Here is a 17,112-nt window from a genome sequence, read left to right on the forward strand (position 1 = left end):
TTGATCAGTTGGAATGCAAAGAGATCCAAAAGAGAGAATAAATTGTAGGAACAAGAAAGAAAAGGGGCTTTTGGATTATTGACTTTTGTTGGTTCACTTTGGCCTCTTAAGCTTTTCACTTCTAGCTCTTGTACTTTTGGTATTGGTTTTGGTTTTTTCATAATTTGGAGAGAGTGTGACTAGCTACGTCTATACAATTTAGATAGGGTATTTTGGTTGTTGTGTGGTATTGTTGTGTAATAGCATAGGAATTTCAAGCACTCTGACCCTCCACTCTCATATTTGAATTCTTGTATGTAACAGTACATTCTAAATGAATATCCTTTTTTTTTTAATCCATTATGAGTTCTCATGGGAAGCTCTAGAACCACTCCCTATTTATGCTTTGTGATTTAGTCTTTGAATTAGTTTAATACAATAGCCAAAATCGAATGGCTAGAGCTATGAGCATAGTAGAAACGAGTCTAGTTGTTTAGTTTTCTATGAAAGCTACAAAAGTCAAGATTACGTCAAGTGGTATAAGAGAAGGTTTCATTCTAGGATTTTCACCTTGATTTGCTTCATGCAACAGGGTACTAAGAATACCTATTCCGTGGTTGAATAACAATAGTGATAAACGTACAATTCGAGTCACAAAATTTGGGTTGAATTTTATCGATGTTGGCGAGACATTTAGAACTTGTAACTATACCACTGAGGACAAGAGGAATAGGAGAAAGAAGGGTAGGAAATCAAGAACTGAAAGAGTTAATATGAAGAATAGAAGAGTTGGAACATAAAATAAATCAAGATGTAAAAGTATCTCTAGGGTCCGAAGTAGAAGTAGACAAGGAACAATATTCTAAGGAGAGAGATCCAACAACAAGGTTGATTTCATACTTGCACAATAGAGGGAGTGCTAGAGTTGAAGTTTCCTGTTACGATGGAAATATAAGAGCTGATGTGCACATCGATTGGATTGGAGAACTCAAAATATAATGCAAGTATGAAAATATTCATGATTCAAATCGGGTGATATTTTCCATTATGAAGTTGAAGGGTCATGTTGCACTATGGTGGGATATCCTACACAAAGGAAAAGTAAGTAATCATCTAGAAATGATCAAGACTTTGAAGAACATGGCTATAAGATCAAGGAGAAATTTATGCCTATTGGTTACCCAACTTTTTCTATAGATATGTCCAAAATATAAGACAAAAGGAAACTTATGCTTGTGACTACACCGAATGTTTTTTAAGACTCTCACTTGAATCTTATATAAAAGAACTAAAATGCAAAATAGTAGTAAGGTATGTCAATAGAATGAAATACTTAACTCAAGATGAGATGAGTATTCATTATTTCCTAACTGTTTATGAAGCCTATCACATTTCCTTGAAGGTAGAGGAAAATTTGAATAGGAAAACATAGTTGAAAGGTAGAGAAAGAGGTATTAGAGGCTGAGTTAAGGTAGGGACCCCTATATTTAGTGAAAATGAAGAAGAATAATCCACCAATGGTCAACGTGTAGAGGTGGGAACAATTCTATAAGAGGTAGAGGAAGTATCAAAAGAGGAAGGAGAAAGTATGTAACTAATGATTATCACTATGGGGTTGAAGGACATACAAAATCTAAGTTCCGTGAAGGAATTTTTTTAGCGAGAAGAGGTGAAGCAAAAACACAAGTTACACAAGTTGATGAAGCATTTGCCACTGGAGAAAATGTGACTATGCTTCACCAAGAACATCTAAAAAAACTGATGTTTCACAAAGTATTGTTCGAGCCCAAGAAAAAGATAGTGGAACTACCAGAACAAAGAAGGAATGTTTTCAAAACTAAATATAACCTTTAAGGAAAATGTTGTAACTTGGTAATAGATGGTGGAAGTATAGAGAATTTAGTGTCCACTGAAGTCATTAACAAGCTAGAGATTAAAATTTTAGTCGATCCAAATCGTTATTGAGTCCCATGGTTACCAAAAGGATAACAGGTGACTCTAACTAAACTATTCATACTAAATTTTCAAATTTATAGTCTTCAGGAGCAATTATTTGTGTGATGTGGTTGAAATGGACACAATGCCACATACTTCTTTGAAGGCCATGGATGTGTGACAAAAAAGTTCACCATGATGGCCAAGAAAACACACACGAGTTCAGGAAGGATCGACAATTGTACAAAAACACTCCAATTTTGTACAACACAGTAGGAACAACAATAAGTTATGGGGGTACAACCATGTGTAACAAGTGGATCATGTTATGTTAAGTCAAAGAGTTTGTACATGAAGAAAGGAGGGAAAAATTTTCTTAGCACTGATTCCAATGGTTGTGCAAGAGGAAGTAAAATTAGAAACCATACCTACAAAAATTAAGTCCTTGTTAGATAAAGTTAAAGAGGTTGTTGCAGATGTATTTCAGAAAGGACTAACTCCCATGAGAAGTATTTCCCACCAAATTAACTTGATTCCTGGATCAATCTTACCAAACAAGGCACCTTAGAGGATGACTCTAACAGAGAATGAGGAAGTAAATAATCATGTGCTGGAGTTGTTTTATAGAGGATTGATAAGAGGAAGTTTGAGTCCATGTGTTGTACCAACAATATGAACTCCAAAGAAGACAAGCGAATGGAAAATGTGCACAAATTCTAGAGCCATTAATAGGATAACGATCAAGTATTGATTTCCCTTAACAAGGATGGAGGATATTATGGATTTTTTGAGTGGGGCTATATATTTCACAATGATAAACTTGAAGAGTGTCATCATCAAAGTCAAATAAGGGAAGGTGATGAGTGGAAGACTACTTTGAAGAAAAAGGATGGATTGTTTGAATGGTTGGTTATGTAATTTGGGCTAACTAATCCCCCTAGCACATTCATTAGATTTTGAAACCATTATTAGGAAATTTTGTTCTAGTATACCTGGATGAATTTTAACTTTTAGAAAAAAAAAAGAGAAGCACTTGGAACATGTGAGGCAAGTTTTGTAGCGGTTGAAGGAAGAGAAGTTGTTGATCAACTAGAATAAATGTCCATTTATACAAGATGAGTTAGTGTAAATGGGATTTGAGATTTCCAAGGAATTTTTTAAGATGTATTCTAAAAAGGTGAAGGCTATCTTGGATTTGTGAACACCTCAATCAACTTTTGAGGTGAGAAGCTTCCATGGATTCGTACCCTTCTACCAGAAATTCATCAGAAATTTACGCTAGACTTGTGCACCACTAATTGAGTGCATGAAAAGGGGAAATTTTAAATGGATAGCAGCAACGCAGAAAGCATTTGAAGATATGAAAAGTAAGGTGACAAAGTAACTTGTTCTGGTGCTTCCAAAATTTGATAAAGTATTCCATGTTCACTATGATGCAAGTGGGACAACGATTGGCATAGTTTTAAGTCAAGAAGGCAGGCCAATAACATTCTTCAATGAGAAGTTAAATAATTCTAAGAATAAGTATTATGTATATGATAAGGAAATTCATGTTATTGTGTAGGCTTTGATGAATTAGAGACATTATTTTCTACCAAAGGAATTTTTTTTATTTACTGATCACAAGATATTACAATATATCAATAGTAAAGATAAGTTGAATCAAAGGCATTCTAAATGGGTTGAATTCTTGTAAAGTTATACATTTTTTCTAAATCATATATATGGAAAGTTAAACAAAGTTGCAAATTATTTGAGGATGAGTGTGTTTCTACTCAACACTTTCTCAGTAGAAATGGTGAGTTTGGAAATCACGAAGGATCTGTATGTAGAAGATGTCAATTTTGGAGAAGCTTGGAAAGCTTCTAAAGGACCTTGGAGTGTGGATAAAACCATGTTGTTGGATTACCATATCCAAGAAGGGTTTTTATTTAATAATAAAAAATTGTGCATTCCTTTGCAGTTAATTAGGGTTAATCATATTAAAGATCTACATGGTGGAGGCTTAGGTGGACATTTTGGCACATATAAGACCGCAATGTTGATAAAGTAGAGGTATTTTTTGCCTAACATGAAAAAGGATGTCAGAACGTTTATTGAGTGTTGTATAGTTTTTCAACTACCAAAGGGAAGAAGTTAAAATATGGGGTCATATACTCCATTGCCAATATAAAAAAAGATTTGGAAATATGTGATCATGGACATTGTCATGGGGCTACCAAGGACACAAAGGAAGCATGATCCATTGATGGATGTTGAAGATAGGTTTTCGAAGATGGAATATTTCATAGCATGCAAAACGGCATGTGATTCTACTAAAATGGTTATTTTATTCTTCAAGGAAGTAGTGAGACTTCATGGTTTATAAAGAACCATTACTTCTAATAGAAATACAAGGTTCCTAGGACACTTTTGGATGATGTTATTGAAGAAAATGCAATTTAAACTCTTAGCCTATCATCTGTAGATAAATGGAGAGACTAATTTAATGAAGAAGAGTCTTAGAAATTTGCTGAGAAGCTTGAGTGGTGATAATCCAAACTAGTGGGATACTGTTTTGGCATAGGAAGAGTTTGCATACAATAATTCAGTGAACATATCAATTGGTAAAAGTCCATTTTAGATTGTTTATGGGCGGTCACCGAAAGGTGTTATGGCCATGATATAGTTTCTATATTTGGAGGAAGGAAAAAGTGTTGATGTAAGTGATTTTGTAGACAACACGCAATAGATACATGAACAAATGAAGAAACGGTTACAACAAAGTAATGATGGGTTCGAGGAGAAGGAAGATTTGAAAAGAAGAGCAAAGGTTTTTGCAGAGGGAGAATTGGTAATAACACATTTTTGGAAGAAAATATTTCCCATGGGTACCTACACCAAGTTCAAATATAAGGAAATAGGGCCACGCAGAATTCTTTGAAAATTGTATGAAAATGCCTACAAGTTAGAGCTTCCGACAGACGTGGATATCTCTCCAATATTTAATGTGGTTGATATATATGAATTCTATGAGGGAGAAGTAAGTGAAGAGATAGGTACACCCACTCAGGAAAAGGAAAATTACCATTTAATCCTATTGAAGAATTATAAGAAATATTAACAACATGAGTTGGAAAGAAGACCTTCCAAAGGGAATATCTAGAGTATTTGGTCAAATGGAAAAATAAGTGATCTGAGTTTTGTCATGGGTGATTGAACAAGAGCTAGAATTCCTATGAGGGACTTCAATCTCTGAAGGAAATATCACTTGAGATAGTAGCTCATATTTTATTACCAAGGGTGTCTGATGCAGGAGCATCTTTGGCGTCGAGAAATCCTCATCAACAAAAATAAGTTTATGTTTGAGTTCATAATAAGTGTTATTACTAACATGTATTTTGAGTTGTTGATACTCCTATTACATTAGTTGATGATACACACAACTAATAGTTTATGTTATTCCTTTAGCTATGTTTTATCAAAGTGACAACTGCTTTCAAATTATTAGCACTCCCAAGATTGCGTATCAATACTCCTATTGCATGAAGTTGCTGACATACTCAAAACTGTTAGTTTTTTAGTTGTGCTTCTACAAGACAACTACTACTAGATGCACTACGAGAATGGGACATATGTTACAAATTTTGGCTTGTCCGCATATTGTGAGGAAGCGAATCGATTCATATCTAGAATGAAAAGAGGTCAACAACATGGGAAATTACTTGTTTAGTTGGAATGCAAAGAGGTTAACAACGTGAGAAAAAATTGCAAGATCAAGGAGAAAAAGCAACTTTTGGTTGATTCGCTTATGCTAGTTCACTTCGAGCTCTTGGGCTTTTCGCTTCTGGACCTTTGAATTTTGGTATTGGTTTTGGCTTTTGTACAATTTGGAGAGAGTGCGACTAGTTATTGTATCAGTTAGAGAGGGTGTTCTGGTTGTTGCGTGGTATTGTTGTGTAACATCATAGGAATTTCAAGCACTTTGAGGACTTCGTTCTCATATTTGAATTCTTGTATGTAGCAATACATTCGAAATGAATCAAATAAACATCTTAAATCAATATTGTGTTCTCTTGAGAAGGTTATAATTACTCTTTGTTTATGCTCTATGATTTAGTCTTTGAATTAGTTTGACATAGTAGCCAAAATCAAATGATTAGAGTTATGCACTCTGTAACAACGATTCTAGTTCTGTAGTTTGTTGTGAAAGCTATAGAAGCCTAGATGGTGTCTTGTAGTAAACCATGTTAGGGATTCCTTTAACACTTGACGTGGGCCATATCAATTGTAGACCCTTCAATTGAAATTTTAGATTTAGGGGTTGTTCATTAACAAGTTGAATGAACCATTTATATGAAGGATCTCTTGTTATACCAATGATTGTGATAATAATTTATTAATGCATTTCCTTGGATTATTTTTCCTTTATATAGACGACAATAGTTTGGTGATATATGCATGATCAAGTTATGAGGGAAAGTGCTAGGTTTGACTAGATATACACATTATTGATCAAAATGTTCTTTGACTCATAATGGAGTATGTAATGCAAAGAAGAATATGTTGATGAAGGCCTCAACTCATGAAGATTAAACATTTAGTCATTAAGGGAAAGCATTATAATTTATAACACCTACTTATCTTAAGTGTGATCATTTTTATGGTTATTGTTATTATTGATAATGATTAGATATGGTTGGTCTCTATATAGAGTTGTTTTGCTAGATTATAAGAGATTGTTCACTTTAGTTAATTAGAGAGATTCTTCCTCATAAAATGCTTCTTGGAATGGTGGAGAATGATATAATTTCTCAACTCTATAGATCACATGATTAAGGTGGTTTGTGTATCTTGAGATAAGACTAATATATTTATATGTAACGATACATTGATTTAATAGAGCACCGAACATAGTTTTTCCATGCACATAATGATCTCTACTCTCTAATTTTCTAACAATAACGTTATCTTGGTTGCCTTTCCCATATAGATAATTTGTCAATATAAAATAATATAGTGCTAATTTTGCATAAAATTTATTTAAAATAGTAAGTTTGAGATTTATAATCTATATGACTCTAGTTCACATCATTCACAGAGATAAATCTATTTATATATTCCAAAAAGCATTTTGAATAACAAAAAATCACAATCTCCGAAAATATATAAAACACCAAAATATATACACCATAAAAAAATATTAAATTTTTATATTTTTATATATACACCTCTTTTAAACTTCCTTCCATTTATTTTATTTTTGAAAATTACCATACAACCTTTCAAAATTCCATTTTCATTATAAAAAAACATAATCATAAAAAACATCTATTTAATTTATTTAATAAAATATATATTGACTTTTAAAAATACATAAATAATATGTAACTTTATACATCATTTCGTATCGTATACTCCAATTGAATATTAATTCTATATAATAAGCTATTTTTAAACGGCCAACTTTAGGAGTGTTCTTAATAGTGACTTTTAACGAATGTTATCCGCTTGCTTAATTATTACTAATAAATAAATAATAAATTAAGACAAGCATCCATTAAAGTGTGTATTGACGTCATGTAAATAGGTGACCTATTATTTTAAAGTTGGTATCTACGTCATTTGACATATAATTTTTTAATGTTTAGAACCAGTTGACTAATAATCCCTTCTTTCTGCTGTATGAATAAAATTTAAATACTACTTTCCTATTTTAAAAATGAAGCCAATGTTAATATGAACCATCAATTTATCCACATATAACAATAAAATCTAATATTTTTTAATTAATTGCTTTCGTAATACGCTATGTCGAAGGAGTCCCATTGTTACAAAACTCAATTTAAAAATAAGATAAGATTTAAATAACCATGGCAAAGTTTTAAAAATGTTAAGGTCAATGATGCATTTTTTGGTTTCTTATATTTAGATTTACACACTTGAATGTTTTATATTGAATTATTGTTACAGTATTAGATTTATTTTAATATTAGATTTATTAGATTTATTTTAATATTAGATTTATGAAGTGTTTAAAAAGATAAAATATTTTTTTATTTAAAAAATAAAATCACATTAAGATATTTTTTTATACTTAATAAATTAAAAACAAAATAAATTTAGAATAATTTAATTAGTAATAATTTTTTTTATAATGAATAGTTATAATTATTTATTATTTTATTTTGAATTTTATATATTTTGACTAAATTAAAATACCAAGATACATTATAGAACAAGACCTTACAACATGTTTTCAATTTTAGATTGGAGAACGCCTCTCATTACCATTAATAAAATTTGTAACTTTAAAGTACATCTCCCATAGGTTTCATTGATACATTATATTTAGATTTTTTTAAATATAAATATATTTTAAATTCAATAATAATGATAATAATAATAATAAATTACACATCAAATTTATATTTAAAATATTTTATTTATAAAATAAATAAATTATTCATATAACTATTAAAATATACATACTATAAAATCAATTTATAATTAAAAAAATTATCTTTATCATTATTATAATGGGAGATAAAACACATCCATTTATACACTTAAAATATTTGACAAACAAAAAATGAAATCCTTTTTCATTTCCTTAAACTCTTACCAGTAAATATTTTTTTCCCAAAAATCTCATGAATTAAAAAATATTTATACTAATTATCCACCATTTTATCACAATGACTATTTATATTACATTTTATTATAATTAATATCTTTAGTCTGCAGCTTGCAACTTTATTACAATATAAATGAAAAAAAAAGCCGTTTAACTAAATTCTTCACTAATTATCATTAATTTTATGCATTTTATTTCCTTAACCAAAAAATTAAAATTAAATAAAAACTAAAACCCCGCTATTAACTTTAAAAAATTCATTTACAAGATAAAATTTACTAATAATAAAATCTACTAAAAAATAAGATTTATGAATAATAAAAATTATAAAAAATTAACCGAAAAAAAACTTTAAAATGAATAATTTTAATTAATCTATTATTATAATATAGTTATTGAGTGCCCATTTTGATAAAACTGTAAAATAAATATTTGAATTATATTAATAAAGAAATACTAACTTCAAATTCAACGCCTACAAAGAGAGATGGAGAAAGAGCGAAACGTGTATCATGCACTCAATAATAGTAACGCCTTGAAAAACTTTACGTCACCTTCCCATAACTTCATTATCAAGATCACCAGGTGAGCACCTTATAAACGCCACCATGACATAGGTTTTTGTTTGTTAGATTTTAACAACGCAATCAAACAATGGAGAAACGCCAATAGATTACATGGGGAATAAATTCCAATAAAGTTTATATAATCACAAGACTAAGATTTTCTTGAAAAAAAACAATTTTGCTCCCGAAATTAATATTTTCTCTAAAAAAGCAATTGAGCTCCCCAAATTTACAGAAGACAAGTAACATGACGATGCAATGTACCACGTTGAGCGTTGGGTATGGAGCCACGGTAACCTCCAGCGCTGAACCGTCCCTCTCGACAACACATCATCCTTCACTTTGTTTTCATTCATTGTTGGAGTTACCCTTATGTTGGAAAGGTTTCCAGGATTTTAAATAAATTATTAAGAATTATTAGATTGATGGTAAGATTCAACGGAATTTTTATTAACTAATAATTATTAATTAAATATTAAAATTTATTTAAAAAATAGTTAATTTTTTTAATTTGAAGGATAGGGAATTTTTTTGTTTCAAAAAATTAATTATCATATAAACATGTTTATATTAATATAAATTATGGTTATTTATAAGGTTAATCTACAAATTGAAAATATCTATGAAAAAATGGAAGGGATTTTTCATTTATAATATATTATCACAGTTTTTTTTAATGTACACATATTTTATTTATATATATCTATATATATATATAGATTTGTATTTAGTGTGTAACTATATTTGATCTCTATTTTATAAGTTAATTGTCGTTTGATGTTTTGATGTTTTGATTCTTTTTATTTTTATTTATTTTTAAATCTATGTTTAGGATAGGATAGTTTAATTAATTATGAGAAGATTATGATTTTGTATTACTCAAAACATATTTGTAAATATATAAATTGATTCACTGTTTTGAAAACTTTTTAGAGCATTCAAACTCTGTAAATTAATTATAATTTCCATAAATTTATATTTGATTTCAAGTAAAATTGCAGGGAAGAAAATGTAAAAAATTTAGACTATCCATACTCTCACTGATATTGAATCTTTAGAAACTTTTTAAATACCTCAATTGTGTAAACCCAAAACTCAAATTTATGATTTTAACAAATTTTTACTAAATTTAAAAAAATTGACTCTTAATAATCCAACCAAAATAGAAAAATAAAAATTAAAGTTTAAATATTTTTTTTAATTCACAAATAAATCTATTTTCTAACTAATGTTTTGAATTAAACTATTTTTTAACTAAGATTTTGAATTAAAGGCTTAAATTAAGCATGTTATTATATTCTAATCCTTTAGGCATGATGAGATTTGGAAACCATTTTATTTACAATTTTATCATTTTTATATATTTGAATGTCAGTGGTAATTTTTTTATTTACAATTTTATCATCTTTATATGTTTTAATTTTAGTAATTAATATTAGTTGTTTTTCTTGGGTAGTTAATAATATTATAAATGATTTTAAATAGATTGTAATAAGTTATTTTGCTTTTTTATGTGAAGTTATTGGTTCAATTCTCCACCCGAACCAAAATGATATATTAGTATAATAAAAATATAATCCTGCTAAACTTACAAAAAAAATATTATAAATATGATAAATTAAATTATTTAGAAAAGCCCTAGTCTAACTAGCAGGAGGAATTGCCCGGAAAGTTATGGAAATTCAGGTTATATTTAGAGAAAATCCGTTAAGGATTTTTGTAAATCCAAGTTATAATTGTTAAACTTCAAATTTCTGGGTGTGGTAGATGTTTTGATGGTGCTGAATCCATTTCCACCATCAAAAACAAGATTCAAACACTATGTCTACAAGATTTTTTGAATTTTTTTTACCCAAATTCTAGCCAGCCTTTCACGCCTCGTTAGACGACTCCTTGAGAAAATGGATAAGATTATCCTTTCAATGAACCCCATTAAACCTCCCATCTATGCCAACTAATGACCTCGAAAATGATTCTTCTGACCATCTACAGACCAGACGATTAGTATAAACAGTTCTGAAAACCTTCACACGGTTTACCATCATTCACCCATACTTATCGAAATTCACCAGTACTTACTTTTGCCAATGCCTACATGTAGAAGTTCACCAGCAGTCTGATTGGCGGCTGTGCTAGCCTTACGTAGATCGATGCACGACGGCGAAGTTGCATTGCTTGCGTTGGACGATATATTTTAAGTTAGAACTGTATTATATCCTGTTGTCACATATTGTATTCATGTAGTCATGACGAAATCGTCGAACCTGACCTGGTGTATGGTATAATTTGGCTTTACCAAAAACGACATGGTGACAGTTGTATACTACATCTGCGGTGCGTATCTGTGGCATAGACATACACGTCGGAGGAGACATTGATTGAAACTAACATCTACACGTAACTACAACATTTTCCCTCCTCCCCTCATACTTTATATAATTATGCTTCTCATGCTCTTCCTCTCCAGCTGAGATGGTAACCTCCTGTGTACCTGTTATACCATCCTCTGCGGCCCCTTCTGCTTGAGTAGCGATCCATTTGGGTTTTATTTATAATCTAAACTCTCTTTTGCAATGGAAACCAGTCTCTCTTCACCAGATAGCACTAGCGGGGCTGGTATTGTTATACAAGCATTAGTTGTAGTAGTGGTTTTGATCACTGTTGGGACTGTATCCAAGTTTCTTAAAATCTATGTGTGGGAACCTTGTCGGATAAGAAGATTTATGGAAAGGCAAGGAGTCAAGGGGCCACCGCCCAGTTTTATGGTTGGCAATCTTAGGGCCATTGCCAACCTTCAGAAAGAGGCGACTGCAAACGATATGGAATGCTTGAGCCACGATATTGTTGACAGGCTTTTGCCGCATTATGTTAAATATTCCAAAAGTTATGGTAAGTTTTGTGTCATCGGCATGAAACTATGTTTAGATTCCCTAACTCGATTCTCTGTTACTAAATTTTACTGTCGATTGTGTTCTTTGGTTTAATTTAAATTACTGAATATGAATGCTCCAGGTTGATAAACCTGACTCTCAAGAGAGTGAAACAGAGCTTCCCACTTTTAGAATTAAATGTGTTGTGATTTGTGAAAGATGATAAAGGAATTCGAAATATGTAAGCCAACCAGTTAGAAATTCTAGCTGTTAATTGTGTTCATGCCGATATAAAATGTTTGGGATTCTTACAGGTAAGCAATTCGTACTGTGGTGGGGTGTAGAGGCACGACTGACGGTATTACAACCAGAGCATATCAAGGAAATACTGTCGTCCAAGAATAGTTACAGCTATGGAAAGTCCGATCTACAGCAAAAAGGAAGCCAGCATTTCATTGGTAAAGGGCTACTAATGGCCAACGGAGAAGCATGGACCCGCCAGCGCCGCATCGTAGCCCCAGCGTTCCACGTCGACAAGCTTAAGGTGATCATATATGTCGTGAAATATGTCATTAAATAGTATTAACACTGTTCAATGAATGCGGTCAGTAATGGCTCTGCAATTATTCTTATTACCAGTCAATTGACCTGTGCAAACTCCAGGGGCATGTGAAATATATGGTGGATTGCGCTACAGAAATGCTCCAGCATTTTGATGAAATTCTTAAAAAGGGCGGCGGACCTTCAGAAATTGAAGTGAGTCACCATTTGAGCAAGCTTGCTGCCGATATCATTGCACGCACAGAATTTGGTAGCAGTTATGAAAAGGGCAAGACAATTTTTGAACATCTCAAATCCTTGCAGAAGCTTTCCTCGCGGTCAGGCAGATATTTATGGCTTCCAGGAAACCAGTACGTTTGTTTTCGGCCTTATTGTAATTTTGCCTCTTTTCTCTAACTATTTCTGCTCGACAACTATTTTCATGAGACATAATTTATATTAACGTGTCGTAAACCTCCCTGCTTATCTGAAAGATAATATCAAATCAATTAATGTAATTTGCTTCGAATTACACATGCCGCCATATATAAATGGTAAAGCATGCGTCATGCAATGTAGACAAAAACAGCTCTAACCTCAGCAAAAACGTCCGCGCCAATGCTTCTCTTTCCCTAAACGCTACTCCCGTCACTTGCGAGTCACAATAATACCCTTGTAACCCAAAGTTTTATAGAAAATTATTTTATTACTGTGTAGTCTATTAAATATTAGTAAACTATTTTTATATTTATACCCTTATACCCTTGTGTGAAGAGCTGTGATATTTAGGTGCTTGTAATCCAAAGTTCCACAATTTTTTTATTGTTCGGTGGTTTATTAAATTTTAGTAAACTCGTGCATTTATTTTGGAGTGGAGAAATAAGTGTGTTAATTGTGAAATAAGTATTTTATAATTGTAATCTAGTTATTAACAATAAGGAGATGATAGGGCTTTAATTAGTATAGAATATTTTAAATTATTTTTAGAGTAATTGGATATAAAAAAGTTTGAGCTATTATTTTTAAAGTACTGATGTTTTTTATATTTTTTTTTATGAAATTGCTTAGTTAAAATATTATATTATTATGATTTTTTAAATATATAATAATAATAAAAATGGTATTGTAATAAATTTCATTTACCGATTAAAATTTTAAATAATAATATAAAAATAAATATTCATAGCTAAAAGTCATGTGTATAATTCTTATTAATTACAAGTTATATATATTCATTACTTTTTATAATTTTATATTAGTAATAATAATTTGAAATACAATTATAATTTAGAGAATTTTTATAATTTATTTTAAATTTATATCTATATATATTTCTCAAATATTAAATTACTTAAATAAATTATAAGTCATTAATTAATTATATTTTGATATCTCTACGTGATAAGGAAAAATGCAATAAAAACCAACTAATCCTAACCAAAAAAACAAAACCTTTGAATTAAGTTAACGAGGAAGCCATAAAAACCACAAAATTTTGAAGGAAAAGACTTTGAAGTAAGTTAATGAGTTTACTATTTAGATTTTTTTTAAAGGCCTATTCCTTTTTCATTTCAATTAATTGAAATGTTGATACAAATTTGAAGTTTATCGCATTGACTAATTTTAAATAAAGTGTATAAAAAAAATATTAAAAACCAAAATTAAAAAAAAAAAAAAAAATCAAATTACTACTTGCAGACTCCCTTTGTCCTCACAGACAAAAAGGTCTTATACGCAGATTTGGTCTCACCCAACCAACCTTTACCATGTTAATGATTGACTAACAGCATCACAGTTTCAAATAGCTCCGCCTATCTGTCATGGATGGGCCGGAAAAGTCATTTTCGCTGGGAAGAAGCAGCCGTTGAAGAAATTGAACATTATATATATCCAGTTCCTGGATCAGCAGCGTACTTCTCAATTACAGAGTCGGATTTTTTTCGTGGTTTTATTAATTTATTATATGTTTCTCTTTATCATTTTTCATAAATAATGATAATGAACTATAAATAATAATCATGAATGATGTGGGTTTATGTAAACTCTAAATGACGGTTATTTGTATTACAGGTTGATAATTGAATTATAGTAATTTTATCACTTTGAATAAAAAAACAAGCACTCCTAGTTTTTTAGAATCTACACTCGGATATTCCACAGCAAACTCCTAGTTTTCACAGATCTTTAAATTATAACAGTTTTCTATTCTATAGATTCATGGATGCATCTGGCTTTTAAGATGTCCATGAAATAGATACAGGGATGGATAAAATGTAGAGTTTGAACATCTTAATTATTATTTTAGAAGTTTTTATTGATACACATGCATATAATCACAAATAAAAATCCGAAAATTACATCTAACCCTAATTATTAGTTAAAAAAGCCACCTAAATAACAATTCAGCCAATGTCACTCAATTCCAAACTGTCTGCATAATGGATTATGATAAGGGGCTGCTCTCCTGACCTGTTAGGGTTTCACATTAGTTTGAGCATGATAATGACGTCCATGAAGCAAGTTAAGTACGACAATCACGTCGGAAAAGTCTTAGGTTTTTAATAATTTCCAGTCTATCTTAATTGGCCTTGAGTGGGTCAAATTGAGTGACTGGCGGGTTGGACCGCATCGTTGCCAACGTTTTCCGGAACGAAATACTAACAAAGTTGCAGTTCAGATTTAATGATAGTTGTTAGGTGACGATATTGGTGAGAATTTCACTTGGGTTTCTAACGACCGTTGGTTTTTCTTGGAATGCAGGTTCCTTCCCACGCGATTTAACAGAGAGACGAAGCAGAGAAGGAAACAAGTGGAGCATGTGCTGCTGGAAATCATTCAAGCAAGGCGAAACTCCGTACACGCAGGGTGCAGCGTTTCCTACGGAACCGACCTGCTCGGACTGATGCTCGCCGAAACGGAACGGTCCCTGAAGTTAACGAACGAGCAATTAATGGACGAGTGCAAGACATTTTTCTTCACGGGCCATGAAACCACGGCTCTTCTCATGACATGGACGATGATGTTGCTGGCCTCCAGTCCCGAATGGCAAAACAAAGCCCGAGCTGAAGCTCTTGAAGTTTGTCGCGGAAAACACCCTTCTGCAGCCGATCTCCCCAAGCTCAAAATCGTAAGATTCCCGACCCATCTCAATTTCAACCTAATAACATTAAAAGGTAATGTAACACGTTTATATATTAAATTTGACAATGGTCTATCATGATCCAAGCGATTCAAAAAACAACGACGCAGTAATCTGAGCTTTAGAACAGAAATTACATTAAAGACACATGATAACCATGCTCATGTATTTTCTCTTGGAGTAAATGTAATAAGTTTAATGGTTTGCATTATTTAATCCATGCAGTTAGGAATGGTACTGAATGAGTCACTTAGACTGTACACGCCAGCATCGTTACTCCCAAGCCAGGCATTCGACAACGTGAAAGTGGGAGGTGTGGAGTTGCCCAAGGGCATGTGTGTGTGGGTTCCGGTGCTGGCCATTCATCACAGCAAGGAATTATGGGGAGAAGATGCCAACGAATTCAATCCACAGCGGTTTGCGGAGGGCGTGCAGAAGGCCTGCAAGCATCAGATGGGATTCTTACCCTTCTCCTCCGGACCTCGAGTCTGCGTGGGACAGAACTTTGCTATAATTGAAGCGAAGGTCGTGATGTCCATGATTCTCTCCTGCTTCAAGTTCACCCTCTCTCCTAATTATCGTCATGCTCCCGTCTCTGTACTCACTCTCAAGCCCAAACACGGAGTGCCTATCATTTTAGAACGCTTGTAAAAGTGAAAAGCAACTATTTTACAGTACAGAGCATTTCAGACAACATCTTTACCCTGGAATTTTACAATTATAGATCGTGTTCTGTGTTGTATTACACCGGAATGTGATGGCCGGCTAATTCGATATAAAGTTTGTAAATGTTTTCTCTGGTTTGTAATCGCAGGGTAACTGCGCATATAGTTATGATGCCACTCACATGGAAGTCGGCATCCCAAGGAGACCCAGACATGCCATTCAAATCAAGCTTTAGCAATACATTTGTGTAAATATTACTGAGTATTAGTGTATTTGTGTAAATATTAGAGTATTACGGTATGATGATGTAATTTTAAAAAATATTGTAAATGTAGATATTGGAGGTCCAAGAGTTAGAGTTAGTTATATGGGGACAAAAGAGTTATTAGAAAAGTCCAAACCTTATGAAAGTCTAAAGGTCATATTAGAAGTTCAAGATTTATGAGGGTAATCCAAGATTCATCAGGAATATGCAATGTCATTCTTCTTGTTATAAAAGAAGCCTCATTACTCAAGCAAAGGATTTTTCACCTGGCTTCTCCACCGAGGTATTAGAGAGAAAGATTGTTATTCCGGAGAGCAAGTAGTGGGTTAATGCTTCACTATTGGAGCTAGTGGCTTCTCATTGTATCGATGTATCTTGGAATTTTGCCTTAATATTAGAAGGTCATTGAACCAACACACTTTCATGCATATATCATGAATGTAATAAGACTATTATGTGTGTTGTTCATATGTACTAAGAAAATTGAACTATTTCATTCACTTTCGTGCTCATATTGTTGAATGTGTTTTGTAATT

At 31.9% G+C, this 17,112-nt stretch overlaps 1 protein-coding gene across 1 annotated transcript; it reads left to right on the forward strand.

Moving 5' to 3' along the window:
• The first annotated feature begins 11,576 nt into the window (after positions 1-11,576).
• LOC149186637 (cytokinin hydroxylase-like) lies at positions 11,577-16,895 on the forward strand. Its single transcript, XM_089412648.1, has 5 exons — positions 11,577-11,985; positions 12,281-12,510; positions 12,630-12,877; positions 15,267-15,633; positions 15,871-16,895. The coding sequence occupies exons 1-5, from the start codon at positions 11,670-11,672 to the stop codon at positions 16,294-16,296; spliced, it is 1,587 nt and encodes a 528-aa protein (XP_089268774.1). The 5' UTR covers positions 11,577-11,669; the 3' UTR covers positions 16,297-16,895.
• Positions 16,896-17,112: the final 217 nt, after the last annotated feature.

Source organism: Pinus tabuliformis, chromosome 3_1 (assembly GCF_031772625.1).
Source record: "Pinus tabuliformis cultivar Carrire ecotype Pingquan chromosome 3_1, CPIR1, whole genome shotgun sequence".
In the NCBI taxonomy this organism is placed as follows: domain Eukaryota; kingdom Viridiplantae; phylum Streptophyta; class Pinopsida; order Pinales; family Pinaceae; genus Pinus; species Pinus tabuliformis.